The sequence below is a fragment of the Acipenser ruthenus genome, chromosome 33 (assembly GCF_902713425.1).
Source record: "Acipenser ruthenus chromosome 33, fAciRut3.2 maternal haplotype, whole genome shotgun sequence".
Classification (NCBI taxonomy): Eukaryota; Metazoa; Chordata; class Actinopteri; order Acipenseriformes; family Acipenseridae; genus Acipenser; species Acipenser ruthenus.
In genome coordinates this window covers 11,621,683-11,649,318 of record NC_081221.1, presented here as the reverse complement: position 1 = coordinate 11,649,318, position 27,636 = coordinate 11,621,683, and the positions used below count along the sequence as shown (strand labels likewise).

The 27,636-nt window shown below is 40.0% G+C and overlaps 1 protein-coding gene across 7 annotated transcripts; it reads left to right on the top strand.

Annotated features, from left to right (window-relative positions):
• Positions 1–126: 126 nt before the first annotated feature.
• On the top strand, positions 127–27,154 carry LOC117433449 (nucleolar transcription factor 1-like). 7 transcript variants are annotated; one of them, XM_059006706.1, is made up of 22 exons: positions 127–145; positions 1,631–1,732; positions 3,918–4,030; positions 5,190–5,371; positions 8,341–8,424; positions 8,962–9,117; positions 10,040–10,104; positions 10,873–10,993; positions 11,758–11,868; positions 12,576–12,709; positions 13,299–13,440; positions 15,262–15,303; positions 15,859–15,966; positions 16,612–16,767; positions 17,748–17,894; positions 18,440–18,550; positions 19,515–19,603; positions 20,885–21,074; positions 22,114–22,161; positions 22,499–22,567; positions 23,003–23,101; positions 23,849–27,154. In XM_059006706.1, exons 3-22 carry the CDS (start codon positions 3,979–3,981, stop codon positions 23,957–23,959), a joined length of 2,217 nt encoding a protein of 738 aa, XP_058862689.1. In that variant the 5' UTR covers positions 127–145; positions 1,631–1,732; positions 3,918–3,978; the 3' UTR covers positions 23,960–27,154. The 7 variants fall into 7 exon arrangements, with proteins under 7 accessions (XP_058862689.1, XP_033911604.1, XP_033911607.1 ...); XM_034055713.3 differs by lacking the exon at positions 127–145 and adding an exon at positions 313–789; XM_034055715.3 differs by lacking the exon at positions 127–145 and adding an exon at positions 929–1,084.
• The last annotated feature ends 482 nt before the right edge of the window (positions 27,155–27,636 follow it).

The following is a 27,636-nucleotide window of genomic DNA, read 5'->3' as shown; positions in this document are numbered from 1 at the left end:
TCATTCTCTCTCTCTCTCTCTCTCTCTCTCTCTGTTTTGTGTGTAACGTGTGTAATCCCTGCATGTTTATTGGAATTTCATTAATTTGTCAGCGAGATCCAACCGCAGGACTGGCTGGCTCGGGCGACGCCCACAAACAACAAAGGTGGAGTAGCTAAAGACTGGGAGTAAAAACCTACATTAAAACCACCCATGAATTGTATCAACAATCATATTGTTACTTAGGGAAAAAGGGGAGCTAAGAACTATCAAGATACAAAAAAAAAAAAAATGACATAAAAAAAGCAAACTCGTAAAAATAAATAAATAAATAAAAATAATACATAAATAAAATAATACATAAATAAAATTATATATATATATATATATATAGTCAACATTCCAAACATAACCTGCAATTTTAACATTACTTGTGTAACTTTATAATACTGTAACTTTAAAGGAATTAAACATTTTCCATTTCCAGTTGAGTAATTTTAAAATGTAAAAAAAAAAACACAAATCATAATCATAATTTTAAAATAAATCTGTAATGCCAAATTCTATGAGTGTCGTGAAGAAACCATGAGGCTGCGATATGTTTTGGAAGATGAATGGTTTGGGTACTGCTGGTGCTGGAGAGTGAGCCGGGGTTGATTGGGATAAAGAGATGGAAAGAGCTAGTGAGTTGGACTTGGAGGCGGGGGGAAGTTTCCATCTCTGCGGGGACTGAAGTGTTCATGCCTAGGGCCAGCGCTGGCTAACATTCAACCCAGCCCTCCGCAACAAGCGTGCAACAGAAACCAGCAGGTAAGACATCGCGTTTCTTTAAAAAATAAATAACACCGTCGATTTTATTTTGTAAATCTGGAACAAAAAAAAAAAGCTTATGGTGATCCGGTTAGATGTTTTGTCGAGGTTTTCCTGTTTTAAAAAATGTGTTGCGAGTGTTTCGCGAAGCCCAGTCCTGCAGGGTAGGCGCATTGTGAGGTCGCCATGCCGATTCTCTGGTTCTCTTTCACGGATTGATCTGGCTTCCAGTCTAGTCTCGTGTTTGCTTCCTACAGGAGGGGGACTCTTTCTGTATCCGTTGCATGCATTACCGGTGGGTATTTTGTTGCTGTTTTATTTTATTTACGTGGTTTAGTTGTGTTTATTTTTTTTTCTTTGTATTTTAATCTCATTTTGTTTGTGCTGTACCTCCACGCGGTGGTTCTCGGGATAACCATGCCGTCTCCCCGGTTTGTCATCTGGGATCTTAGTTAAATTCTCACCGTGTGGACTCGCCTCGTTACGTTCTGTGAAACGCAAAATTTGACTTACCGTGTACCGGCTGCTTTTCTTGTTACTGTCTCTGAATCGTATATCAAATTTGACCCGGGTTGGTGTAACGTAGTTTGATCACAAAACGGTTTTATTTTTACGCTGCTTCTCTAGCCTGGCGAGGTTACGACCATGGCGGCTTCAGGGGAGGCTCACGCTGGTCGCCATGCCAGCTCACACTGGTCACAATTTCTGATCTGAGATCCATTTTTACCTGCTGAAGAAATCCGAACACCATTAGCGCCTTTTAAATAATTTTACCCCGTTTTAACAGCGAATCGACAGACACCAGCTACCGCATGAAACGTGCCTGTTTTCTTTTCTTTAGACTGTAAGACGATTCTCTTCAGTCGCCATACCGCCTGAGAGACTCTTCTTCCCGGATTTACTCTTCCTACTTACCGCCGATATTGTCTGGACGTCTTTGAAGGTAAGAATGTGAAAATTTCATTTAATTTAACTAGAATTGCGTGTTGGCGCGTTTTTATAGGTAAAGTACACCTTTTTTTTTTGTTTAAACCTTTTTTTTTTTTGGTAATCGTTGCGTTTTGGTCTTATCGCCTCTGCGACTCTTTAGAGGTCACCACGCCGCTTGTTCGGTGCCATCTCACTCAGTTTCACGTTTTTCAGCTTTACAATCTGTGGTTTTTGGTTCTTTTAAATTCTTCACCCGGATAAAGCTAAAACGCCATATACAATTACATTTAAATGAACCACAAAGAAACCGTGTCCATTTTTTATAGCCAGTAAGTGGCCTTACATTTTTACGGATATCCAGGGGTAGTCATGTATCAAACACACCGAGATGAAAGCAAAGCCCCCTGGATACACAGTATCGATTCTTACCCTTAACCCCCTGATACTTCACAGTACTTTGGGGTGAATTTAACACAGGGAATGAGACAGGCTTAATGAAACTCGTTTGAGAAAATACTAATTAAAAAAAAAAAAAAAAAAAAAAAAATGATATTTTTTGTTTTTCTTGGAGGCTGTATGTTGGCAAACCAACGCATTTAGTAACCATTGCTTTCTTTCCCTTCCCCGAGTGTGAGGGGAAAATGCGGTTATTGGGGTTTAAAAATAAATATATTTTAATGTTAGTCACAAACTCTAAATACACATTACACAATATTAATGTTTCGCATTTTCTGTTTCCCGTATCAAAACTAGATTAAATAGGGGGAGAAAACACTTAATACTGTCTAAAACGGTCTGGTTTCATTTTAAGTACCATGACGAAGACGAATAATACTTCTCGCCCCTTCACAGAACCATCAACTGTGTTTGAGCAGGCTGCGGTTGCTGCAACAGCCGCCATTTCAGGGTTGAGATTCGGAAATGCCTCGGTGTAAAAAGAAAGACCAAAAAAAAAAAAAAAACCTCTTTCACTGTTAGTTTATCTTCCGAAGCCAAACTGGAAAGTGTTTTGTCAGTTGATATTTAAAACGGGATACTTTACACAGGATATATCCAGATACAGAGCTTGTATGTTGTTAATATTAGCGCATTTCATTTGGAAAATGTCGCACAGACGTGAAGATGGGGGAGTAGGCAGTAGCGACACAGCAGCAGCTGGTTCCGCTTGCTAAGGGTGATAGCTCAGGCGAGTCGAGCGGTTTGCAGTCAGCCAGTCTTCATTTCCCCTCAACAGCAGGGGCTGAGACGAGATCTTCCGTGATCACCTGGTGTTCGTCGCGGCTGTCTGTGAGCGTTGCTTTTTTTCCTCCTCTTGCACTCGTAGTGTCCGTGTTTGTTCAGCCCGTAGCATCTTAAAAGAGTTGCCGGTACTTGTTCGGAGAGAGACAAATTATACAAAGCATTTAGGAAGGTAGTTGCGTTTCGCTGTGCTGATCGACGGCTGCGTTAACATTGAGGTCTGAAGCCGTCACTAGTCTATAAATAAACGTGTCTCCCAATGCAATGCATACGCTTGGAGGGGCGGTGTAGTGCAGCGCATTTTAAACATTATAGAAATCATTGTCTTAGAAACCATTTGCTCATTTGCTTAGAAACCACAGCATGATATGTCTGTTTATGACATTTTAAAATATGTACTGTTGTCTCAGTGTATACTTTTATTTTGGAAATTTTAAAAACTAGCAACATTGTGTGTGATGTAAACAACATTGTGTGTGATGTAAACAAGTAATGTAAACAACTTGGGCTGCCAACAAGGCTTGCTTTCTGATAAATCAAGATTATAGGAATACCTTAACTATGGAAGACTGCAAAACAATATTTTTCAGTTTAAAACATCAGACAACACTGTTTTTACATAAAGAAACATGTTGAGGAATTAGCTTGATCAACAGGTAAGACTTACTACATAGCCGTTAAGGCTATTTCAGAATTAATTATGAGCTTAATTAGTCACACCTCCTCTTAATTAGAATTGCTTCTAGAATTACACCCGAGAATATAAACAAACCGGACAGTCAGCAAAACCATCTCCACACATTGCTCAGTAAAACTGACCAAAGAATCGTGTTTTATTCTAATAAGTTAAATGACAGTGTCTTCAATTTCAAGACCAGGAATGTCTTAATTTTATTGAGGTTTGTTTTGAGTATTTCTAAACTGATTACCTGAAATCGTGCTGCATTGCTGCATTTTAGACCGTTCTGCAGAACAGAGGAGCAGAGAATTGAGACCAAGCCTGGTGTGCTCCACCCGAGAATGAACGGAACTATGGAGTTGTCTGCAGAAGTCATTGCCGTCAACGAAAAAGGTAAGGGATGAAGCAAGGGCTGGGTTTAGGACAAAAAACAAACAAACAAAGGCAACATCTGTATGTCTGCTTGATTTCAAATAGTGCTGTAACAACAATGCCCATTAGATGACAAGTGATGAAACTATAAGCAGATTAGAATTTTGAACTAATTTATGAGAACTACCCTCAATTAAGTAGATAATTTATTTACATGGTCAGGAGGCAGACATTTGTGCAATGAAACATGCTAAAAACATTAGGATTTAGGTGTTCTGACAGATTTAGTTCATTGACACTAACTACCGTATTCCTTCAAATTTAAGATGCACTTTTTAAACCATTTTTCCTTCTTAAAAAAAAAAAAATTAACCTGCATCTTAAATTCGAGTATACTGGTGCGTGTATTAAAGAAAAGACGAACCAAGACGTTACTGCCCGATCTCGAATCATCCATGACATACAGGCAGCCATTTTCAAAGAAGTGTCATTAGCTTCCTGAGGAATTTGAAGAGAAGCTTTTACAATTTTAGCATTTCTAACAAACAGGACCAGCTTAGACAGATCGGAAATGCTGATCAGACCCCCATATTTTTCAACATGCCAAGCAATACCAGAGTTCACAAATTGGGAGAAAAACAGATGTGAGTAATCACGGCTGGAAATGGGAAGCAGCACATCACTGCAATGCTCTGTGTGACAGCAGACGGCAACACACTGCCTCCATATGCGTAATTGAGGTTGTATCTTTGTAAATGCATATTTATTTGATCTTTTATTTTTTCCTCAAATAGAGTGTGTGAAATTTGGGCTACGTCTTAAATTCGAAGGAATACAGTATATTAATTGCTGCTTGTCTACATTTAGGAATTAAAGTTACTTGGTTTTACTTTCGCACAGTCAATTGAACCCAAGTATAATACAAATTTAACTTGACTACATACACTCGCATACGGACTTGGAGCGTCTATTAGACGGTCTATTAGAGTGTGTTGGAGAGAATGCAATGCAGGTCCTGTGCTCACCATGCAGAGTGTGACAGACAGACATACAGTCTGCACAGAAGACTCCACGTATTGTCTCAGGAGCCTGAAAGCTGTGCTTCACGAAGCTTTGATTATATTTCTTGTTCCACTAAAGGAGTGGGTTTATCCAGCTGATTGTGCTCCTTGCTCTGTAGCTTCAGAAAACTGGCCCAAAGAAGACCTGCTGGGCTTGCTGGAGAGCATGAGGATCAATCTTCCCCAGAATGACCTGACCAAATTCAAAACTGCAGAGTCTCATCTGGACTGGGGCAAGGTGGCCTTCAACCAGTACACAGCAGACATGTGCAAACAGAAGTGGTTCGAGATTTCTCATGAGGTCAGTTTACTGTGTATATATTTATTTATTTATTTATATATATATATATATATATATATAATATATATACACACATACATACACAATCTGACACCTGAATCATCTCTATATAGTGGATGAGCCTCAACCTGTACATATGTCTTGCTAGTTTTAAATTATATCATTTATGCATTAGATTTCTTTGCATGGTATTTTTTGATTCATTTATAAATTCTGTAATACAAACAATTGCCATTTTTGCAGCCAATTACATTTCAAGCAGTGTTTGTTTGCATATTCAGATATTTGTCCTCGGAATAACTCTAAACATTTAATAGCCATTGGTGGAATACAAGTAGCTATGTAGTGAATTTGGTGAAGTATACTGATACATAATCTCAATCACATAGTGGAGTACCCTGTACATAGTCTCTGTGGTTTTAAATTTTCTCTGGAGAACCACTCCAGTTGATCTGATAGTAAAGTAACTTGCATTCTACAGCACAAGTTACTGGGAGGATCTGAATCTGGGGATGAAAGGTGCTTGTATGTACCTATACTTCATGGGGAGGGTTACACATTCTTAGAGATCAGCTCAGTTGTATTCCTGTGTATGAGTGTGTATTTTCCGCATGTACAGTAGTGTGCTAATCTGTTGGAACACCCCATTGCTTCTGGAGTTTTGATTCGCTGTGCATAGTAAACCAAACTTGGAAAATTGACAATTTGTCTAATTTAGTTGATGGCTTGAATAAGCCACACACAGCGTTCCTTCTAAGCTTTTTAGATACTGAGAAACTTGCCGTTTTGACTGAGAGGATAAATTATCAGTGAGAAACCTTCGGCCACGTATTAACACTTTTAATATATTTTTTGTTGCATTATACAATTTTAAAACAATATTCCAACACAAGTATCGTAACAATTTTACAATTTACTTAAAATTTAAACAAGACATTTATCGTGGCTCTGCCTCTGATTTTGAATCATCCTCTGATCCTATGCAGCCCTGTTAGTTGTTATCACAGATATAGACTGCATGCTTAACTGGTGGCCTGCATAAAATTGCTTCATACTACTGCATAAAACACTGGCGTCTGCACTGCCTTCAATTGGAACCATCTTTAGGGTTACTAATTGTTCCATTTGGGAATACCAAATTCCATTTTTCAAAAATGGCCAGTTCCATTTGTTCACAGTATTTATCAACATATTAATAATTAAAATATGGCATTTGAACATAAATATGATGTAGGTAGTTAAAATAAGTAAATGTAATAAATATTACTACAATTCTTTTTCAACCAGACTCTTGTTGCTGTAATAGTAAGTAAAGCACCTGAATACACGTCAAACCTGTCATTGTTTATAGACATCACTTGGCTCATTGCTGGCATTAAAATAAGCAGGAAAACCTAAGAATAATATTACAATAGTGCAGAAAACCAAATGTCCAGAGCAGTTGTGAGAATCATATTTACAGTCTTCCACTAACACAGTAGTTCAGTCTACAAATAAAGGTGAAAAGACCTGTTTAGCTTATTGCTGGCATTTACAATAACAATAAAAAATATGAAACAGTTTAGTAACAGTCCAGCAACGTCATGTGAGAGTAATCCTATGTACAGTACTCCACAAATTAGCATTTTACTGGCATTATAATAATAACCAGGATAAAATATGAAACACTGATAAAGGTGTGTTGACTGACTCATTGCTCTAAAACAGGTTCACTGTTTCACCGATTGTAATTTAAATAGCGCCCCTTTTAATGTAAACTTATATTTAATCCTCTCAATTGTTTCTTAACTAATTCTGCAGTGTTATTTGCAAGATTTAAAAAGAGGCATGTCTCCAGACAGACTGTCTTTATGAAGCCAACAGTGTGTAGTGTAGTGACTACATCCTTTACACAGTAAAGTGCTCAATTTCCTTTGATTGTATAGCTAGAAAAATAGTTTTGAGCTGATTTCTTCGTCTTCAGAAAATATAATTCAATTAAGAAACGGCCATGGTTTAAAATTGTTAATTATAGCTTCATTAAAGGCAGGTAGCGTGGAAAGAAATAAACTAAACAATAATGAAATACGCAATTAATTGAGCTTACTTGCATCGGGAAAGCTCCGCCTTGAACGCAGTACCCTTAGGTCCTAGTTTTTCAGCATAGAATGCAGTGCTTTGCCATTGTTGCCATCTTATTTGCTTTCTTATTCTCTACGTGTTTACGACTGGCATTATGATATTTAATGGTAAATAATGCAGGAAGATTGTGCTTCACTTATTTTATTATTCAATTATATGACAAGTTTAAAAACTGTAAAGTTCATGAGCAGCACCGAGCAGCACTCTCTATAGAGGCAGGATCGCCAGACTCCTGCTTCACCCACCCTGTACCAGCAGATTCGCTGGTGCCCGAGCGAGTTCTGTGACGTGCATTTTCACAGAGGGAAATCAGAATCAGCTGCAAGACAGACACACATCTGCTTATGTTAATGCTTTGTAAGAATGGTCTCAAAATAATAGGTTTACCTCGAGAGGCTGGAGTCTTGACTGAGGTTGATATTTATGATAATCACTTGCAAAAGTTAGTAAACTGAGTGCAAAGGTTGTTGCCAGTTACTGCGGAAAATGTGCGCATTTTAGCCTTAGAGGGAACACTGGCCACACATGCAAATAATTTAAACCAGCAAGAGAAAAGGAACAATCCACAAATGGTAAAATGAATGAGACTTTTTAGGAGTTGTTTGAGATGCCTAATTAACGCACGAAAGCGGTCTAACATTTTCACACACAAGCACCTATTGTTTCTATATCGCCGATTTACTGAGCCTGAGGTTTTCAAGCAGGTAGGTATATAAAGGATACAAATGACACATCTTGAGGTGTTCTAATAGACGTGCACACTGCTGTGTCACTGTGTAGTTTGTCCTCCCTGTAGCAGGGGGTTTGAACACTCACTGACCTGGCTCCTCCTTTCCTTCCTGTCTCAGGTGCGGAAGTTCCGCACGCTGTCGGAAATCATCTTGGACGCTCAGGATCATGTGAAGAACCCCTACAAGGGCAAGAAACTCAAGGTGGGTACAGCTGTGTCTAATGGAGCTCTCGAGCTGCAGTTTTCATACCCCTCCACTATCAGTGTAATCCAGCTTTTCATTGAATACCTTTTCTTAACTTAATGTCCCTGTATGCAGGTTCTGGTAAGGTTTGTCCTCACAGTGCCCCTGCATGTACAGTATAAGCTTTGAAACTGGAATATATCTTGTATAGCAAATGTTGAGAGATCCGGTTTAAAAAGAAAAACCTAACTATGCATTCGATGGCGTTGGTCTAATTTTGGAAATGACTAGGCGAATTGCACTAATTTTCCATACACAGTACTGAAATAGGATACTCTGTGAATGTTCATGGTGTGCTTGTGGGTTATTTCACTCTAAAGGAAAGTTGTAAACAACCCATTCACTCCCTTTGGGCAATAACTACTGTACTCCACTAACATCCATGCAGTATGTACCCTCCCGCATACTGTGGATGTAGGTCATTGTATCCTTTTGCAGTATGTAGCCGGACCTGTAGTAGTAATAATAAGCGATTATGTATTGTATGTATTCCAGAAACACCCTGATTTCCCAAAGAAGCCCCTGACCCCCTACTTCCGATTCTTCATGGAAAAAAGAGCCAAGTATGCCAAACTGCACCCAGAGATGAGCAACCTGGACCTCACCAAGATCCTGTCCATGAAGTACAAGGAGCTGCCAGACAAGAAGAAGGTGGGTAGACAGCCCTGGCACTGAGGCTAGAGCTCCCCCTCTCTCTGGGATAGGTCAGCAGAGTCCCTCTGTTCCAAGCACCGAAAGTAAAACAGTCTTACTGGAGCGCTGGCTACTTAGAGAGAACTTCAGATAGCTTCCACATTGAAAGGGACTGACAGGAAGGGAGGGGATCATATTAGTGAATTAGTCCACAGTACTCATCAGGGCTGTCTTATCTGAACTTCTGTTATGTGGCTTTTCAAGACATGTTCAGTAATAAAAAATATAAATAAATCAAATCAAAGTCTATTGGAAAAGACATTTGCTTCAATTGGACTTGAAGTACAAAACGCAGGACTGAATTGGGTTGCTGTATGTAACTATTTCATTTGTTAGACTTTAAGAGCTAACCATGACTTTAGCAACATTGTCACTGCACCCCTTAGTATAGATCTTTCTTCTTTGTCTATTATTATCATTATTATTAGTTTTAATAGGAGATTTGCATTTTTCCTTTAAGTATGCTCTAGGTTTATATAGTTTAAGAGCTGCTTCCCACTGCCTCATGTGGTTGAATTGCAGCTATACCGTTTGTATAGATATGGGTACCAGGAAGGAGCAGTTTGATCCTTTAATCTGCAGTCTTGTGTTGAAAACAACATTGTGTTTCTACATTTAATATAAAAACAGTTACAGATCATGAAACCGTCATGAAAGCTCACTGTTTAATACCACCTGTCCCTTTCAAAATAACACAGCAACGTTCATAAAAGGTATGTATTTCTACTTGTCCTCTGCATCCTGCCCCCTACTGTCCAACCTGAGCAGTGCAGACACAGTTGATTTCTTATTAGGCTTTGCAATTCATGAAGCTTTATAGTTACGCAGTTTCTATTCTGTCTTCTGGTGCCTGATCTTTCCTGTCCTTGTCTTGCTGCAGATGAAATACATGCAGGACTTTCAGAGGGAGAAGGAAGAGTTTGAACGCAATATGGCAAGATTTAGGTGAGCTGGGGTTGGGTGTGGATCTGTTTTAATTATTTATTTACAGGTATTGCACAAAACACCACCAGGGCTATAGTCCCGACTCCCTCAAAGTCCCATTAGACGGGGACAAAAGCGTAAGTAGTAAGTTGGTACTATTATATTGTTTGCAGCCATTCTCAATGGTTATGGGTTACGTTGCTCCAATATTCAGTTCTCAGATTAGGCTAATTTTCCCTTGACTTGCATTTGAACTGCCTGGAGCGAGCAGAGTTAAAAAGCCACGTTGTCACACGATTTGAAAGAAATGAGGAAGGCTGTTCAGTCCTGGCACTTAGAATTCTCCAAACAAGTTCAAAACAGCTCAAATCCAGGGAAAGGCTGATTTTAGAGAATCATGATATTACTCAATAATGGAACAAGCTAGAGCCATTCAGAAGGACTGCAAACAGCATAAAATAGTAGCTGTGAAAAAGCAATTTAAATGAAGCTACTGAAGTCTCTAATTGGCCATGGTAAAATGTATTCTTTCTATTAATGTTAGTTTGAGCATTTTACCAGCATTTAATTTTCAGTTGTTGATATAATCTAAACTCATCAGTGCAACGATAATTGAATTGCAGACAAGATATATGAAACCTGCAGCAGCTTGAGTTGCATTGTACCATTGTTTTATAAATGTAAATACTCACAATTACATTTGTATTATGACATCTATCCATGCTTTTTAAAGCTAAATGATCTATCTTATTAAAATACCAGCGTAACCAAAGTCCTTCTTCTGTTTAGGGAGGAGCACCCTGACCTGATCGAGAACTTTAAGCGCTCGGACATCCCAGAAAAACCCAAAACTCCCCAGCAGCTCTGGTACAGTCACGAGAGGAAGATCCACTTAAAAACACACCCTGATGTAAGTGTAATTCCACCCCCTGCCACTAGGGACAGCAACATGACTCAACATCTTCCAGATATTTGTTTATTATTATTTAGCAGACGCCTTTATCCAAGGCGACTAACAGAGACTAGGGTGTGTGAACTGTGCATCAGCTGCAGAGTCACTTACAATTACATCTCGCCTGAAAGACGGAGCACAAGGAGGTTAAGGGACTTGCTCAGGGTCACACAATGAGTCAGTGGCTGAGGTGGGACTTGAACCGGGGACCTCCTGGTTACAAGCCCTTTGCTTTAACCACTAGACCACACAGCCTCCTGTTTACCAAGGGTCAACATGTTTTTTTTGTTGTTTTTTTTTTTCTTTATATACAAGAACTTGACCGTCTGAAAAATGAAAAACATGCTTGCATGCATTAGTCAGCTAGTATTTATTGATTCAGTGTTTTTTTATTAAATTGTGGGTGTTGTCTTTGTAGGTGTAGGGATCCCACCTGACCTCGTACACCGTAAAACTCATCTGGGGTCCTAGTACCTAAAAATGCGTTTTAGAAAACCAAAAAAATCTCAAAAACAATACTTGAGATTTGCATTTTTAATTCTTAAACTTAGATTACCTTTTGATTTATTTACCCCCGTTCCTGTTTCAGAAGGTGACATTTAAAACTCAAACCGTAATGCTGATGAAGGCCCTTGTTGAAACCTTTGGCCTCTGGACTTGTTTGGTTGTCATAGTTTCATAAATATTGTCTGACCTGGGTTGGGTGTCCTCTTGCTCTTTAGGCCACAACCAAGGATATCAAAGAAGGCCTGGGCAAGCAGTGGTCCCAGCTGCCTGACAAGAAAAGGCTGAAGTGGATCACAAAGTCTCTGGAGCAACAGAAGCAGTATGAGGTGTGTGTGTGTGTGTGCAGCAATCGGAATATGTAAGGGTTCTTACTAATGTCCTGATACCATGTGTATTGCAATACATGTGATGGGCTACTTGTATGCTGCATAACAAGATCAAATGATCATTTAATGATGGTCTTGGTTACAAGGCAAAAAGTTAATGGGATAGAGTGAGCGTCTTTTCATTCCAGTTATACAACTGCAATGAGCTATGCTATGCTTTTGGTCTTGCATCGCAATACAAACGATACATACCTCTATTACAATATGGCATATCATGTAAAGAAAGAATAACAATTGTCCAATGCACGGTGAATCATTACACCCCTAGTTCTTATTAACCCTTTTTTTATGGAGTCGTTTCCTGGATGTAAAGCCCATTGAGACACCCTTGTTCTTTCACCATGTGATTAATATAGAAATTGGGTTAATGTGGTTTAGTAGTGTTGACAAAATTGTACCCCTCAGTATTTCACAAAATGTACACTAAACCTGATTTTCTTAAGAGAAAAGCAGCTGTTCATATCACAAAACTAGAACTGAACAACTTAGGTACTTTACATTGAGCCACTGAGAATTCCTTGGTGGTTTATTGCAGTCCTGTAGCTTCAATGGCTGTTTTTTCTCCACTTAAAAAGGCCTGGAGCAAATGGCTTTGTGAAGTTCCAGTGTTTCTGTATAAAATGCGTTTTGTGTTTTGCTTTGAGCAGGAGGTGATGCGAGGGTACATCCAGCAGCACCCGGAGCTCAACATGAGCCAGGAGGGCATCACCAAGTCCACCCTGACCAAGGCTGAGCGGCAGCTGAAGGACAAGTTCGACGGCAGACCCACCAAGCCCCCTCCGTGAGTACAGGGACTGTCCGAGTGTGGAAAACAGTCTTAAAAGCACAATTACCCCTGCATACTATATGTGTGTTACACTGTATAGTTATTCGTGTATCTAAAGAACTGTGTGTCTGCTAGTGATGAAACTTGGTAAAGACATTATGTACCACAAATTACTGATAATGTCTTAATTGGGGGTATACAGAGCTTGTATGCAGATAGTATCTGTGCTACTTACATTTTCGCATGTATTTCGAAAACCGCTTGTCCATCATAATCTCTGGATACATGGGGTCTGTCTGTCTGCTACACTTAGATTTATACATCTCTAGAGAACTGCTTTTGTTTTTTTTTTTTTTTTTTTTTATATAATTTTAGTTCATAATTCTGTCAAGCAGTTTGTTGATATGGCAGCAAATCTGGGAGTGATTAGCTGTACCTAATCAAAGTTAATCAGCTTCAAAGTACATGTATTGTCTCTCTGGACTGTGGGGCGCTTCTATCAGAAGCTCGACTGATCCTATTTAGCCATTAGTGGGATACTCTCCTGATTGATTGATTGATTGAGTGGCAATGTGTTGAATTGCCTCCTCTGTCCTCTCCTCAGGAACGGCTACTCCATGTACTGTGCTGAGCTCATGTCCAACATGAAGGACGTCCCCAGCACCGAGCGCATGGTGATGTGCAGCCGGCAGTGGAAGCTGCTGACCCAGAAAGAGAAGGACGGCTTTCAGAAGCGCTGCGAGCAGGTGCGGGAGGGGGGAGGGAGAGGGGGTGACAGAATACACTAACTGGACCTGGGGGGTCCGAATACACTAACTGGACCTGGAGTGACCTGTTCATGTGGGTCTTTCTGACTCGTTCAGCTTGAATAGTAGAGTGCGGTCGTGTTTTTGTGATTTATAGTAAGTTAATACATCAGGTGTAGGGTGTCTTGTTAATTTAAGTTAGGAAAAAATATATATACAGTAGTGTGCACATTTATTATAACACCCATTGCTTCTGTTTTGATTTGTTGTGCATATGAAATCAAATAACAGGAACTGACCATTTTAAAAAGTCAAATTGGTGATTGTCAAATTTAATTGATAACTTTTAATAGGCCACACATGCAACTAATTTAAAATAGTAAAGGAAGGCATAGCCACAAATGGTAAACTTTTTAGAAGTTGCTTAAGCAAAAAGTCGTCTAGCATTTCCACGAGTGCTTATTGTTTCTATATCTGATTACTGACCAAAAATTGGAATTCTAACACCCTGAGGTTTTCATGCAGGTAGGTACAGAAAGGATGACTTCATTGCTAAATAGAGTCCAGTGCAGCTAACATAATTTGGTGATACCTGTTTAGTGATGACATTTAAAATACCAAAAAAAGAGAGAATGAACATAATTTGACAGTCTGAGACAAAAAACTACATGATGCTGTGGCAAAGTGGTTTGCAGTGTGCAAGTGTAGAGGTGATGCAGTGCTCAGGAATGATTTGAAACAACACAGTTCACAGTTAAATAGATCTTTATTTGGCTGGGTGGCTTGTTTTGTAACCAGAAATAATACCCGGCTCTACACAACAATGTGCATCACACAGGTAAACCACGGGGTTCAGTCCTGAAATAATAGACACACAAACACAACACGGTCACAACTCCAGAGTGAGTGCTGTTAGTGAAAGTGGTGATTTACAGGTTTATTCGTGTACAATGGTGAAGTGTAGTCCGGGTTTAATTGCTGGCTGTTTAGCTACAGCTCCCAGATATTAGCCTTCTTTAAACGACAAACGTAACAGTTTAATAGAGAAACCAAACAACACGCAAAAACTCAGTTTCTTTATAACACAGTACTCCTTCACTGGTCCTTTCATAACCATAACAAAGGAACAGATTGCTTCACCACATCCCCTGATATACCCTCAGTCACGCCCACTTCAGTAGCGAGTGCAATCACGTATCCTCCAATCCATGACTGACACATCGCCTACTGGATTAAGGCGATGACTTCTGGTATTGTGACTCTGCCTTCTTTCTGGATGGCCGACTTCCGACTGACCCTGGAATGAACTGCCAAACCATCCAGTCCTGGGCACACTGTTATACCGTTATACCGTGTTATACCGTGTTATACCGTGCCCTCACATGTCGGGAGGGAGATTGTTAACTAGTATTCGCTCTCTGTCACAATGCTCAATAAATGACAAATCTTGAGGTGTTCTAATACATTTGCACTCTACTGTATGTTTTCCATCCAACTCTCTTGCTTTCCAATGGTTTGTTTTGGATATGGCCACACATTGTTGCATTGCAAGTAAAGAACCATGATGTTTCAGTGAAGAATGTAGTCTATCAAAGTCAAAAGGGAGGTATCCATAAAGCTTTCCATTTTAATTCTAATTGAAAATGAACCGTTCTTTGTTTATTATAGGTACATAACTTTACTAAAGAGATCTGTCAGGGTTACGGTGGTATTGTGTGGTTACATTTGGGTGACTTAGCCCCTACATTTCATCGTAAAGTAAAAGGTGCAAATTTTGGTATTATAAAATCTGATTTAACATTTTATTTATTTTATTTTCAGAGAAAGAAGGCATATGAAATTGAGATGAACCGGTTCTTATGTGTAAGTGATTTATTTGAATCCTAGTTATATGCAGAGTTATATGACTGATTTATTTTTAATATAAGTGCTGCACGATGATTGTTCATACTCACAAATAGTGCAGAACCTGTATAAGGAATTTGCTCGTTCCTTCTAGTACCCTAGCCTCCTACATTTTTATCCTTGTGCTTTTTCTTTATTTCTCAGATACACAACTATTATTTTAGATTAATAAAAATAGCTGCGTTAAATATTTTAGCAGTTATACCAGTCTTTCCACTTTTTTGCTGTGATGAATGTAGTTCAGGAAAATGTGGTATGTTCTGTTACCAAAACAAAATCAATAGATATGTTTGTTTTTTCATGTAGCATTTTTTTTTTTTTTTTTTACCTTTAAGTCAGTTACTGCTTAGATATCTGATGACTTCAATAAACATTTTACCAGAGCAGCCTCTACTCTTGCACTTTATTATCTCATTCTGTGAAGCCAGGCCCTTCAGTTTAAATGAGTGTGTGGTTGGGAAGGGCCTCTCTTTCTCTGTCTAACTTCCCTTCTCTGTGTGTGTGTGTTGTCAGAGTCTCTCGGTGGAGGAGCAGCAACGTGTGCTGGGAGAGGAGAAGATGCAGGGCTTCAACAGGAAAGGAGCTGGCAAGCCTCTCTCCAAGAAGAACTCCACCTCCAAGGTGAACACACAGCTTGAAGACAGGCCCGTTACTTTCACAAAATCCACTTAACAGGGCTACAAATGCACCTTAGTGCTGCACCTAGCCCTGGCTTTCAGAACTACTCTCAGCTGAGTATATTTTGTGAGCCTGTTAAATAAACTATTCTTCCATTAGAGCTACATGAACCACACCTAAAAAGTAACCCTAAAGACTTGGGTAAGACTTGCTCATGCTGTGGTAAGTATGGTCAAGTTCAGTGTAGATTTAGCAGGGGGTCAGATTCCTCAAATTCCATGCAACTGGTTATTTCATTATTATACCTTAACAAGGCTTCCTTAACAGGAGTGGGTGTAGGACTAGTGTGATGTGATGATATAATCAATCTTAGTTCTGTTTTGTTGGTGTGAATGAGTCTGGATAATCTCATCATGTTCTTGGTATCGCAGGGTGTATCAAATATCTTTCGTGGTGATTGCAAAGTGATGCCAGCAAACTCTTGGCTGCTTGTCATTGAATTGATCAAGTTTCTTGCAGTATCAGCACAATGCAGGTTGTGCAGCTACAGTGGAGGGAGGAGGGTTGGGTTCAGGGATTGGGGTGGGACGGCCCCCTGGCCCTGGCCCTGGCACTGCCTCTCACCTCACTGTCTGTTTGCTGTTCCAGGGGGGCTCAGACAAACCCAAGCGTCCGGTCTCTGCCATGTTCATCTTCTCGGAGGAGAAGCGGCACAAGCTGCAGGAGGAGCGTCCCGAGCTGGCAAATAGCGAACTGACACGGTTGCTGGCCCGCATGTGGAACGACCTGTCTGACAAGAAGAAGGTACACATGGCAGCGGCCGTGCCCTGCAGGGGGTGCTGCTCAGAGGCTGCGAGGCAGAGGGAGACATTAGGGTTCTTTTAGCTATTTGAAATTTATTTATTTGGGATTAGTCAACTGAGATGCAAGTGCCATGTTTGCAGGAAGCTGTATGACACGTTACAACCAAACGACAAAATTATATTCATGATACTAGGGTAAAAGAGAGGAGTCCAAAAGTTACTGCTTATGAAGGCTGTGCTTACAATGCAGAATAACGATAGGTCTTCCATTGCATAAACCGGGAATGTCCAGCGGCAAGCTCTTTAATAATATGTAGCTCATTGAGATCTAAAATATGTCCATTTTGAGGTTGAGTGTCCCATTTAACCCTTTGCGGTCCATTTATTCAGCGCCTGTCAGCCATGTCCGGTCCAATTAATTTTCACACATGCTGTTTAAAAGTAATTTTATTCACAGTGAAACAGGTTTAAAAGGCACTGCATATCAACAGGACACTCAGTACTGCATCTCCAGCCCCGCCCCACCCCTCGTTCGCTGTATTTATCACATACCTCCTCCCCAATGCATAGTTTTTATTCTATTGTTTTATGCATATTTCTGTATTTTGTCTTTTTTTTTTTTTTTTTTTATAATGAAAAGCGGTTTGGGATTTCTTTTAATGAAAGGTGCTATAATAAACAAATCAATTATTTATTATTTTAAAATATAATCCAGATTGTTTGGATATTTTTATGCACATGTAATGAATGGGTAAATCAACTCGGTAATTCTAAACATCTGAATTTAATCTGTCCATATCTGTTGATGTTAGATACCATAATGGTTGGAATTTTAGCTTTATTTAAAGAGCTCTGTGTATTGGGATCTGGGAGTCGTAGTTTGTGATTGTTCTCAGAGTATTGCGGTGGGCTTTATTAAGCGGTGAGTTGCAGTGTTTGGCAGGGCTAGCTTTGCTAACAGGCTGCCATTCCTCGCCTCAGGAGAAGTACAAGCGTCTGGAGGCTGCGTTGAAGGCGGAGTCAGATAAGAAAGAGCTAGAGGAGCGCGGGCGCCTGCCGGAGTCTCCCAAAACAGCAGAGGACATCTGGCAGCAGAGCGTCATTGGGGATTACCTGGCCAGGTACCGGGTGAGTAACAGTACAACACTGTTTTGTATTTAATAGAGGGTAAGGTGGCGGCGGGTGATTGCCCTTTTCATTGTGTTGTGTGGGGATATATTTCGAAATATCTTTTGCTTGTAAGCTTTCTCCTGTAGGGAATCTCTATAACCCCAAATTCTTAATCCTGAGGTGCAGTACCAGTCCTTTCCAAGAGGTGGTGTGAGCCCCGACTCGTCTTATGTTTCTTTAAATACAGCCCACATGAGGATTGTTAGTTTCCATTTAATTTCCTGAAACTTGAAAAATTTGTATTTAAATGTGTTTTAAACTTTAACAAATTGGCAATTTTTGTAACCACTCAGAAGCCCTGCATCACTTTTTATTAATAAAGAGTTTGAGACTGTGTGAGACTTTTAATTGTATATGGAAAAGGGAAGAAATATTGAATATAACATAAATTGGCCAGCACTGTACGCTAAGGCTATCCCTTTGCTATCCTTTTAAAAGTTGAAACTGTTAGCATTCCTAGCCCACAACCCCTCTTATTCCATGTGTTTCCTATTCCATCCCAGAACGACCGCGCCAAAGCCCTGAAAGCCATGGAGGCCACATGGAAGACCATGGAGAAGAAGGAGAAGATCATGTGGATCAAGAAGGCAGCTGAGGATCAGAAGAGATACGAGGTAGAGAGAGTGGGACAAGCCCGGGCTATGCTGGAAACAACCCTCCCATTGCACGGCAGTTTGAGCCATTCCAGGCTTTACTGTGAGCTTTGGCACACCTCAGCCTGTGATGTTTAACCCTTTTGCGGTCCATTTATTCAGCGCGTCTCGGGCGCATCGGGTCCAATTTATTTTCACACGAGCAGTTTATTTTAGATGCGCTGTTTAAAAGTATTTTTTCACAATAAAACAGGTTTAAAAGGCACTGCATATCAACAGGACACTCAGTACTGCATCTCCAGCCCCGTCCTACCCCTTGTATTTTTCACATACCTCTTCATAGTCGTGCATACTGATAAATCATCTCCTGATCACTTGTTTTATCACCAAACTCCTCAATAATGCGATCCAAGTCATTATTTTATTACTAGAACATCTCAAAAAGCTCTGCAAATGTCAGTGATAGACTTGGAGCGCTGGATGCGGAAGCAGCTATCTTGTTTGTTTATGGCCATGTTATCTCTGTGGTGCCAGGGCTATGTGTATTGCTCAGATCCGGACCCTTTTTTTTTTTTTTTTTCCGGCTTCTGTCGGTCTCACTCGGCCATTGAATAGTTTTCTAGGCGGCTTCCGGAGAAAAAACGACACGAGACCTGTGCTTTACGACTTTTCGATGATGTCGGACAGGGTCCGACATCGGACCGGAAAGGGAAACTTGTAATCCGACATAGGACCGCAAAGGGTTAAGACAGGTGTGATACATTGGCTTGTGAAACCTGCAATCACCCAACATGGGTTTCACAGCTTAATCCTCTGATTAGCATGTAGCTTTTTGTAACGGGGCACATACCTGCACTGGTGGGTCAGGTGTTCAAAGTGGTTACCTTATTAAGCATGAACACCATCTTCAAGTCTTGTTGCTGTGATTACCTGTCCTATGGGTTGCTCTGTGGGTTGCTCTGTATTCATGCCTGTTGTCTTTCAGAGGGAGCTGAGTGAGATGCGCGCCCCTGCCACAGTGACAGGCACTGGCAAGAAGATGAAGTTTGAAGGAGAGCCCAAGAAGCCGCCCATGTGAGTACCTCCTGACCACTCAGCATGAACCGCTCCTTTCTGTCAACGCTTTGTCAAAACTGGAAATCATTTTGTACTTCTAGAAGTAGAATTTCGATGAGTCGAATGGGGGTGGGGTGGGAGGAGGATAGTCAGGGATCCTAGGTATGGATTTTGAAGGCTTGAAATGTTAAATAGCAAAGCCTGTGTTTCCCATTCTATTGTCTGTTTGCTCTGGTAGAAATAACCTGACTGGCACCATGTTATATTGCAAATATGTTTAATATCGTTTTAAACAAGACATTTTAACATTAAAATGTATATTGAGTTGTGGCCCCATGTTAAAATTTGTACCAAGTTGCCCCTTGTCTACCTCGGGCATGGTTTACGAAATCGGTTACTTTAAGAGTAACCGAAGAACGTACTAGCCACCCTTTCTCTCTTTGTGGTGGGGCAAGGTTGCGGTTTACTTTCCATGGCCACGCAGTCTTTAAACAAGAAAAAAAAAATTGGAAAGGTGCCCAGGGTCAAGTTGTGTAGTGATTTTGAGATTTTGGTTGACCCAGGCAAGCCCAGGACTCCACTGTACTAGACGTGCAGCCTGGCCTGTCTGGTCTTTGGGTTGCTTGTAAACAGAAGTTGTTGTCATCCATAACTTCAAAACACTCAATCAGAATTTGAAGGTAAAACTGTAGGAACATACAGCAGTCTGCAAATTTATTAGAACATCCCATTGCTTCTGCTGTTTGTTGTGCATATGAAATCAAACCACTGTAACTGAAAATCCGAGGAAGTTAGTGATTGTCTAATTTAATTGATGACATTAATAGGCCACACATGCATTTAAATAATAAGAGAAAAGGAACACGGAGCCACAAATGGTAAAATGCACGAGACTTTTTAGAAGTTGTTTTAAGATGCCTAATTAAAGCACAAAGTGGTCCAACATTTTCGCACATAAGCGCCTGTTGTGTCTATGTCACTGATTTACTGACCAAAAAATTTAAATTCTCATGCAGGTAGGTACATAAAGGATATAAATTACCAAATCTTGAGGTGTTCCAAAACATTTGCACCCTCACTGTAAGTCAAGTAGACACGTTTTTGCTAGGGCCTTCTTCAGTGATACTAAGCTGATTGCATCAGTACACCTGAAGGCGGTCCTAGCCGCAGCGCTGGCCTGGTCTTGGTACACTGAAGGAGGTCCTAGCCGCAGCGCTGGCCTGGTCTTGGTACACTGAAGGAGGTCCTAGCCGCAGCGCTGGACTGGTCTCTAAGCAGTGCATCTTGTCTGTTTCTCAGGAACGGGTACCAGAAGTTCTCTCAGGAGCTGCTGTCGAACGGGGAGTTGAACCAGCTGCCCCTGAAGGAGCGCATGGTGGAGATCGGGGGGCGCTGGCAGAAGCTCTCGCAGGCTCACAAGGACCGCTACAAGAAGATGGCAGAGGAGAAGCAGAAACAGTACAAAGTCCAGATGGAGCACTGGCTGAAGGTAAGAGTCGGAGGAGATAGTGCTGTCACAAGAGAGGCCAAACCCTGCACAGGATGCACAATCTGCAGCAATGGACAAAAGTTTTGCATCGCCTAGAATTATAGGATGAGACGGAATAAATAAAAAAAAAAACTATATGAACATAATTTTAGATCTTTTATTTAACATTATGCAATCAAAGAAACTTCAAAATATTGAAAACGTCAAAATAGTAGTACAATATTTCCTTTTAGATTTAGAAATGTAACATTTTTCAATTTGTCAGTTTTTCGTGGGAAAATGGGGAAACTACAAAGTGGTATGAAATTCAATATGTTAACGTAATTATTATTCAGCATGTCTCATTCTGCCTTTTTATTTTGAAAATTAGTTCATTCTATAGAGTGACGCAAAACTTTTGGCCATAGCTGTAGGCAGAACAGATTGAAGGCTAATTGTACCATAAAACAAAGGTAGACTGGGAGGGAATTGTGTAAATACACAGCTAGTACAGGTAATGTACCTTGTGAAAGCACAGTGAGGTTCCTGATAGTGCTTTTAAAGCCTGTCTTGGTAAGCAGCAGGTCTGTGCTATCCTCTCCTTTTAGAAACACGTCGTCATTTGTAACAGTCCGTTGTTTCAATTGACTCCACATGTTTGGCAGTTGTTGCCCCAGTGAAGGGTGTGTCTCTGTGTGTCATTGGAGTTTGTAATGGAATTTGCAGTCTTGGAATTCCCAACTTGAGCTGTGAAATGCTGCCTTTTTTTCAATCTAAAGGCATTAAAAAAACATGTTCCTGCTTAATGTTCAACCATTCTCTAAACTCCAGATATCAGCCATATGAAGCCGTACAGTTAGTTTTATTATTTGCACTAATCTTGGACTGCTCCTGTTGATTTAAGAAAAGTAATCAAAGACTGGAGCTGATTTACTTTGGTATTGCTTACAAAAACAGAAGTCTTGTTTTTATAATGAAACATCAGAAGTTCCAAAAAAGAGTGCATACATGCGAGTGTGTGTTGTGTTTTTCAACTTGTATTTCATTGGTCTTATTTCAGAGCCTGTCCTCACAAGACCGAGCGATGTACAAAGAGTACACATCAAATGTAAGTAAAAAACAATGAACAAGGTTTGTGGGTTTCTGGGTTTCTGGTCACTTCTAGGATGCACATACAGCTGAGAATTTTTAAAATGTCTAATAGAACTTACTTCAGACAAGTATGTTAACTTGGAGCTTTTCATCTCTAACTACTACCAAGCCTTACTGCCATGCCAAGCTTTAAGATACTGTCCCGGAAGACCATGGGCTGAACTAAACAACTCATTCTGCTGTCTGGGTTTAAATTAACCCTTGGGTCAACACTTCATTTACTTTGTCTTGGTATCTGTGCTATTGAAGATGGACTAGCCTCCCAGTCTAAATTGATTTGTTTGTTTTTACAGAAACGCAAAAGCACTGCAAAACCCAGGGGGACAATTGCCAAGGTGAAGGCTGTCGTGGCCGTGAAATCTGTAAGTTTCATTGTTTTTTTTTTTCTTGGTATATCTGCTGCTAAGGTTAAAAAAATCTTACAATCCTGAGTAAAACCCGGTAATCTGATACAAATGGGATTTTTTAAGACTTGACAGTTCTGAGATGAATCAGCTGCTCGGAAGCAGACGTGCACTCCTCTCCTTCATTGGTCTTAAGTATTCTTCTGTACCCATTGAGCTATAGCAGCAGACCAATTAACCCTCTGACCTGCTCCCAAACTCTTTTGTTTAATTGTGCTGTTAAAACCTGGAGTGGCACGGCCCTTCAGGACTGGAGTTGCCTCTCCTATGTTAAACAGTTTGCCCTTCGGTAATGCGATGAGATTATCAGGGGAGCGTCGACTCGGAATGTGTCTCTCCACTGTGTGTTCCGTTCGGTCTTGGTGAAATCGTGGCATGCTGTTTCTTTGTCAGGACACAGAGGAGGATGATGACGAGGAAGAGGAAGAAGAGAAAGCGGATTCTTCAGAGGAAGAATCCTCCAGCGATGAGGAGAGCGAGGAGGGAGAGGAGGTAGGGGACCCCTGAACTCTTATTTAGTAAACTGGGGTGTTGAAAGGGGGCAGCCTCGTTAGTATCCGCCACCATCCTTGGATCTTTTGAATAGATGGATTTCAGCAGTCTGAAATCCACACGAGTCAGTTGCTTGTTTTATATGTTTAAATGCTAAGAGGAAGGAAAGGGATATCCGTGGCATTTTGTATAAAATAAACAACTCGTGGTGAATTGATGTTCAAATAATCCTCAATATCTCAAACTGAATCACACTCAAACAGGGTTTATTTTCACAGATCTTCACTTGCCAATATAAAAACACTTTGGCTGGTCTAGCCTGCATTACATATGTTAATGGCAAGCAGCTCCTGAACTCCAGTCAAAACACCTTAACACAGACCTGTCAAACACAGATTCATCAATTTGAGTAACTGCAGCACTTGAATAATACGAACCACTCGCAAAGATTGCAACATGGTTAGCACTCCTTTAAGTACAGTGCTCCTGTGTTACAAGGCATCTCTTTATACCACTTGTAACGCGGCATGGTCATGGCTCCCATGTGCCCAAAAATCCCATCTCTCTAGCACTTTCATTCTTATGAGGCAGAACACAAATAGCACGGTCTCATAACCGTGACTAATGACTACAGTGTTATATAGAGGGTGCTGTGTAATCGCTAGGGGCAGTCCTGACTACAGTGTTTATATAGAGGGAGCAGTGTAATCACTTGGGGCAGAGTTTCTAAAGCGTTTATACTTGCAGAATGAAGAGGAGGAGGAAGGTGACGAGGAGGCCGAAGACAAGGAGAACGAGTCCGAGAGCAGCAGCAGCTCCTCCAGCTCCGAGGAGACCTCGGACTCCGACTCGGACTGAGCCCTGAGACCCCATCCCAAAACCAGCTCCCTCTTCAAACTGCTTCAACTGCACTTGAGTTTTAAAAAGAGGGGAGGTGGGGCGCCATTCACCCTGTGTGCGCTGGAACAGACTCCTGAACCCATAGCCTGTCCAACACGGATGTAACCTTGGCATGCTGGTTAACTAAAAAGCTGCCACTTTCCCAATCCCCAGCCATTATTCTAAACCTTCCCTGAGCTCATACACAGTTCTTCTACAGATTGGACTGTCTGTCCTGCCAAAAAAACACCCCTGTCCCTCCATACCTTCTTCAACACTAGATGGTTTTAAAAAAAAGAGACAAACCTCAAATATACTGAATGTTTGGGGTAGCAGTTCAGTAAGGGTATACTGTAGCTGTGTTTTAAAATGGACCGGTTTCATATAGAGTAGCCCCAATATAAATTATATTTGTGTGGCAATTAAACCTTTACCGAAAAAATGTGTGTGTGGGGTGGTGCAGGCTTGCCAACACAGTAATAACTAGATTCCCACCAGCATTTAATTTGTTAGTTATTTTATTTGACCTTTTTAAATTAAATACAAATAGTGTATGTCTCCTCAGGCAAGCGGATTCAGCTTTGGACTGTCAGTCATGAAGATGCTTTGACTGTTTGATTTTGGTTGGATAATTTGGGTGGGAGGGAAGGAGGGGGGTGGGGTTACTCAGCTATTTTGGCACTGACTAAATGTAGTACCACAGAGTGGCCTGCAGGAGTCACTGCACACAGAAAGCAGAGTTAACTATCAACTGATCGGTTTATGTAGTCTAAACATGTTAAATTACCTGACACTGAATTTGAGAATTAACAAACAGGATAGGGGACCACAGACCTGTGTTTTTTTTTTAGGACTTTTTAGATTTTATTTCATTTTAATTTCAGAAATACTGAAGCCATGGCTAGTGTGTAGTTCAAATAAAGGAAGATGGTTTTCTTCTAAATCTTCTGTTATTTCAGTGTATCGAGTTTTAATCGTGCAAGAAAATGAAATATATATGTGAAGCACAAGTTCCTTTTTAAACATAGGCCTAAAATTAATATTCAGTGTATTTATTGTTTACTTGGTACTACATAGTCTAACAATATCCGAGGGTCTGGGTTTAATAAGACTGGATTTATTAAAATACCCAGATGTAAAAGCATATAAAGGCACATTAAATATTAAAATTCAGAGATACACCACTATTTTATTTGTTTTGTTTGTTTTTACCAGTAAAGTATTTCTTACAAGCAAGCCTAAAGTTGACAGTTCTATTTTCACAAAATAACTCCTCGTGGCATACCCTATACCTTCCTTTAAATCTTTAGGGTGAATGTGAAAGATGCCCGCTGTACTGTATACTGTTGGTTGGTTTGTTTGTTTGTTTGTTTGTTTGTTTCTTAAAAAGAATTGGCCTGCAGACAGTTCTCCTTTTTGAAGGTGTTTAGGTAAAGTTCTTTGGGTGGAGATGAGTCCTATTGTTCAGGGGCATAGGAAAACCACTGTTTTCATTTTTTTAATTGACTCTTGCTTTTTACCCCAAACCCTGTATTAAACTGTTACTAGAATGGAAGCCCCCACTTAACAGCCCTCCTATTATTTTTAAATAAGTGCAGCAGTTTTATGAGGCTGCTGTTAATATTTGAACTATTTCTAATCCTGCATGTTTTATCATTTCCCTACACCCTCCTAGGACTGCATTATTATATTTATCTGATTAAATGAAATCTGCGATTTTTCAGATTTTTATTTTGTATTTCTATAAGATGGCATGGTTTAGTAGCTGGCAGCTGTTTGTTTTGTTTCCCCCTGTGAAATTGTATTTTAAACACGCACAGCTTTAGAGCAGAATAATAAGGCAGCTCAAAATAATTTCACAAAAGCAGAAATAGAGAGTAGTAAAGCTGGTACACAAATGCATTCAGTGCAGTGTAACCAGAAATGGCAGAGCAAGCCTACACGGTTATAGATGGTAATGTTTTACTGTATAGGTTTTGCTATATATGTTTATGAACTTCATTTTTCTGTAGTTCTCAACATCCCTTAATTGTCTTGTAAAATCCTCCCATTCACATTTGTTTTTTCCTTGATTATTAATTATTATTACACAGGATCAAGTCATTTTAGCACTTTGCAATGCAGCTGTGGAAGGCCATGTCTAAGAAACATTAAAAGACTCTGTAGGAGTCATCCATCCCAGTCAAAAAGCTGCATCCTGCTGTTTTTTAAAGGAGCCAGTCTCCAAGACGATGTCCTTTTTAAGATGACCCAGTAACGCACATCATTTGGTGCACAAACCAGTTGAATTGCTGAATGTGTTATTTGTCCATTGCAGCACACAGTGGCAAAGTGACTTTTTAATCACTTATGTGCTTTGTGTTTTTGCTGTATATTTTTTTTCCTGATGCCAAAACATCAGGGGAATAAGCCAATTTTGCTGTGTAGCTTCAGTCTTGTGCTAACAAAAACAAAACAAAAAAATCTTAACAGGCTCAATGGTGTAGACTTTAATCTACATACTGATCCCGTAGTCCAAGCTGCTCTGGAGTGGTGCCTGAGCCGTCTGTGCAATCCAACGTGATCCAAGTGATAGCAAATGTTACCAGACCCTCAAAATTTATTGAGGTTCTGCCATACATACAGTTTTTAAAAGTGCATTTGAGTTTTCTCAATCTATGAAGTTTATAGCATGCATCATTTCTGCAGTGGACGTTAGGAGCTCAGAAAGAGGACACTTCCAATGATGCAATTGCTAACGTGTGAAAGAGATTGCACAGGGATATTTAAAATTGAAAGGGGTGTGGGGAGGCTTTCTTTGTGTGGGGTTTAATATGGTTGTATGGTATTTGTATATAATGCTCTTCGTAACATGTGGCTTTTGTTTTACATGTACATTTTATTTTTTTGTTCTTGCAGCATTTTTGGGACACTGCTTGGGGAGGAGATATTTTTTTCTTTTCTTTTTTTATATAACTGTAAGAGAAGAACTTAGTGAATGTTTTTCTAATGTTTCAAAAGTGTTCTTTTTGTAGAAACAAAAATAAAATGCTTTGCAGGTTTGTATCGCTGATTTAAAAACCTGAAATCTAAGAATTTTTCTAGGTAAAGGTGTACTTTTATTTCAAGTGATTTACTATTTGAGCAAGTAAACTTTGTTTAAAAAATAATAATAATAAAAAAAAATGTAATGTCTTTTTTTTTTATTGACTTTCATACACACACACACACTTGTAGGACAGGGTAGACAGGACCTCCTGTGGTGTTAATAAAGAATATTTTGTTTGTATAAATCTGCCCATTTACTTAATACATCTTTTAAATGGTCTGCATTGAGGGATCTTAAATGTTGTTAAAGCATCATAAAATAGCTTACAAATGTATTTAAAGATTGTTCTCAATGGTTAATTGTCTTGCCATAGTTACTTAGAAGAAGCTGTTAACAGGCTGGTTTCACAGACCCTGATTAGAGCAGGGCTGCCTCAGTTAGGTTCTTTAACTGCATGTCCAAAGACCAAATCTGGCCCCACAGGGCAGTTTTATCCAGCCCTGAAAAGCTGAGGCTACTACTAGGGCTCCAGTCCCATAAAGGACTGTGGGGTATTTGTCTGCATTTGATTACCACTAATCTTGGACTGCCTAATGTTATAGTAGGTAATTTATGCTATCTGGGGTCT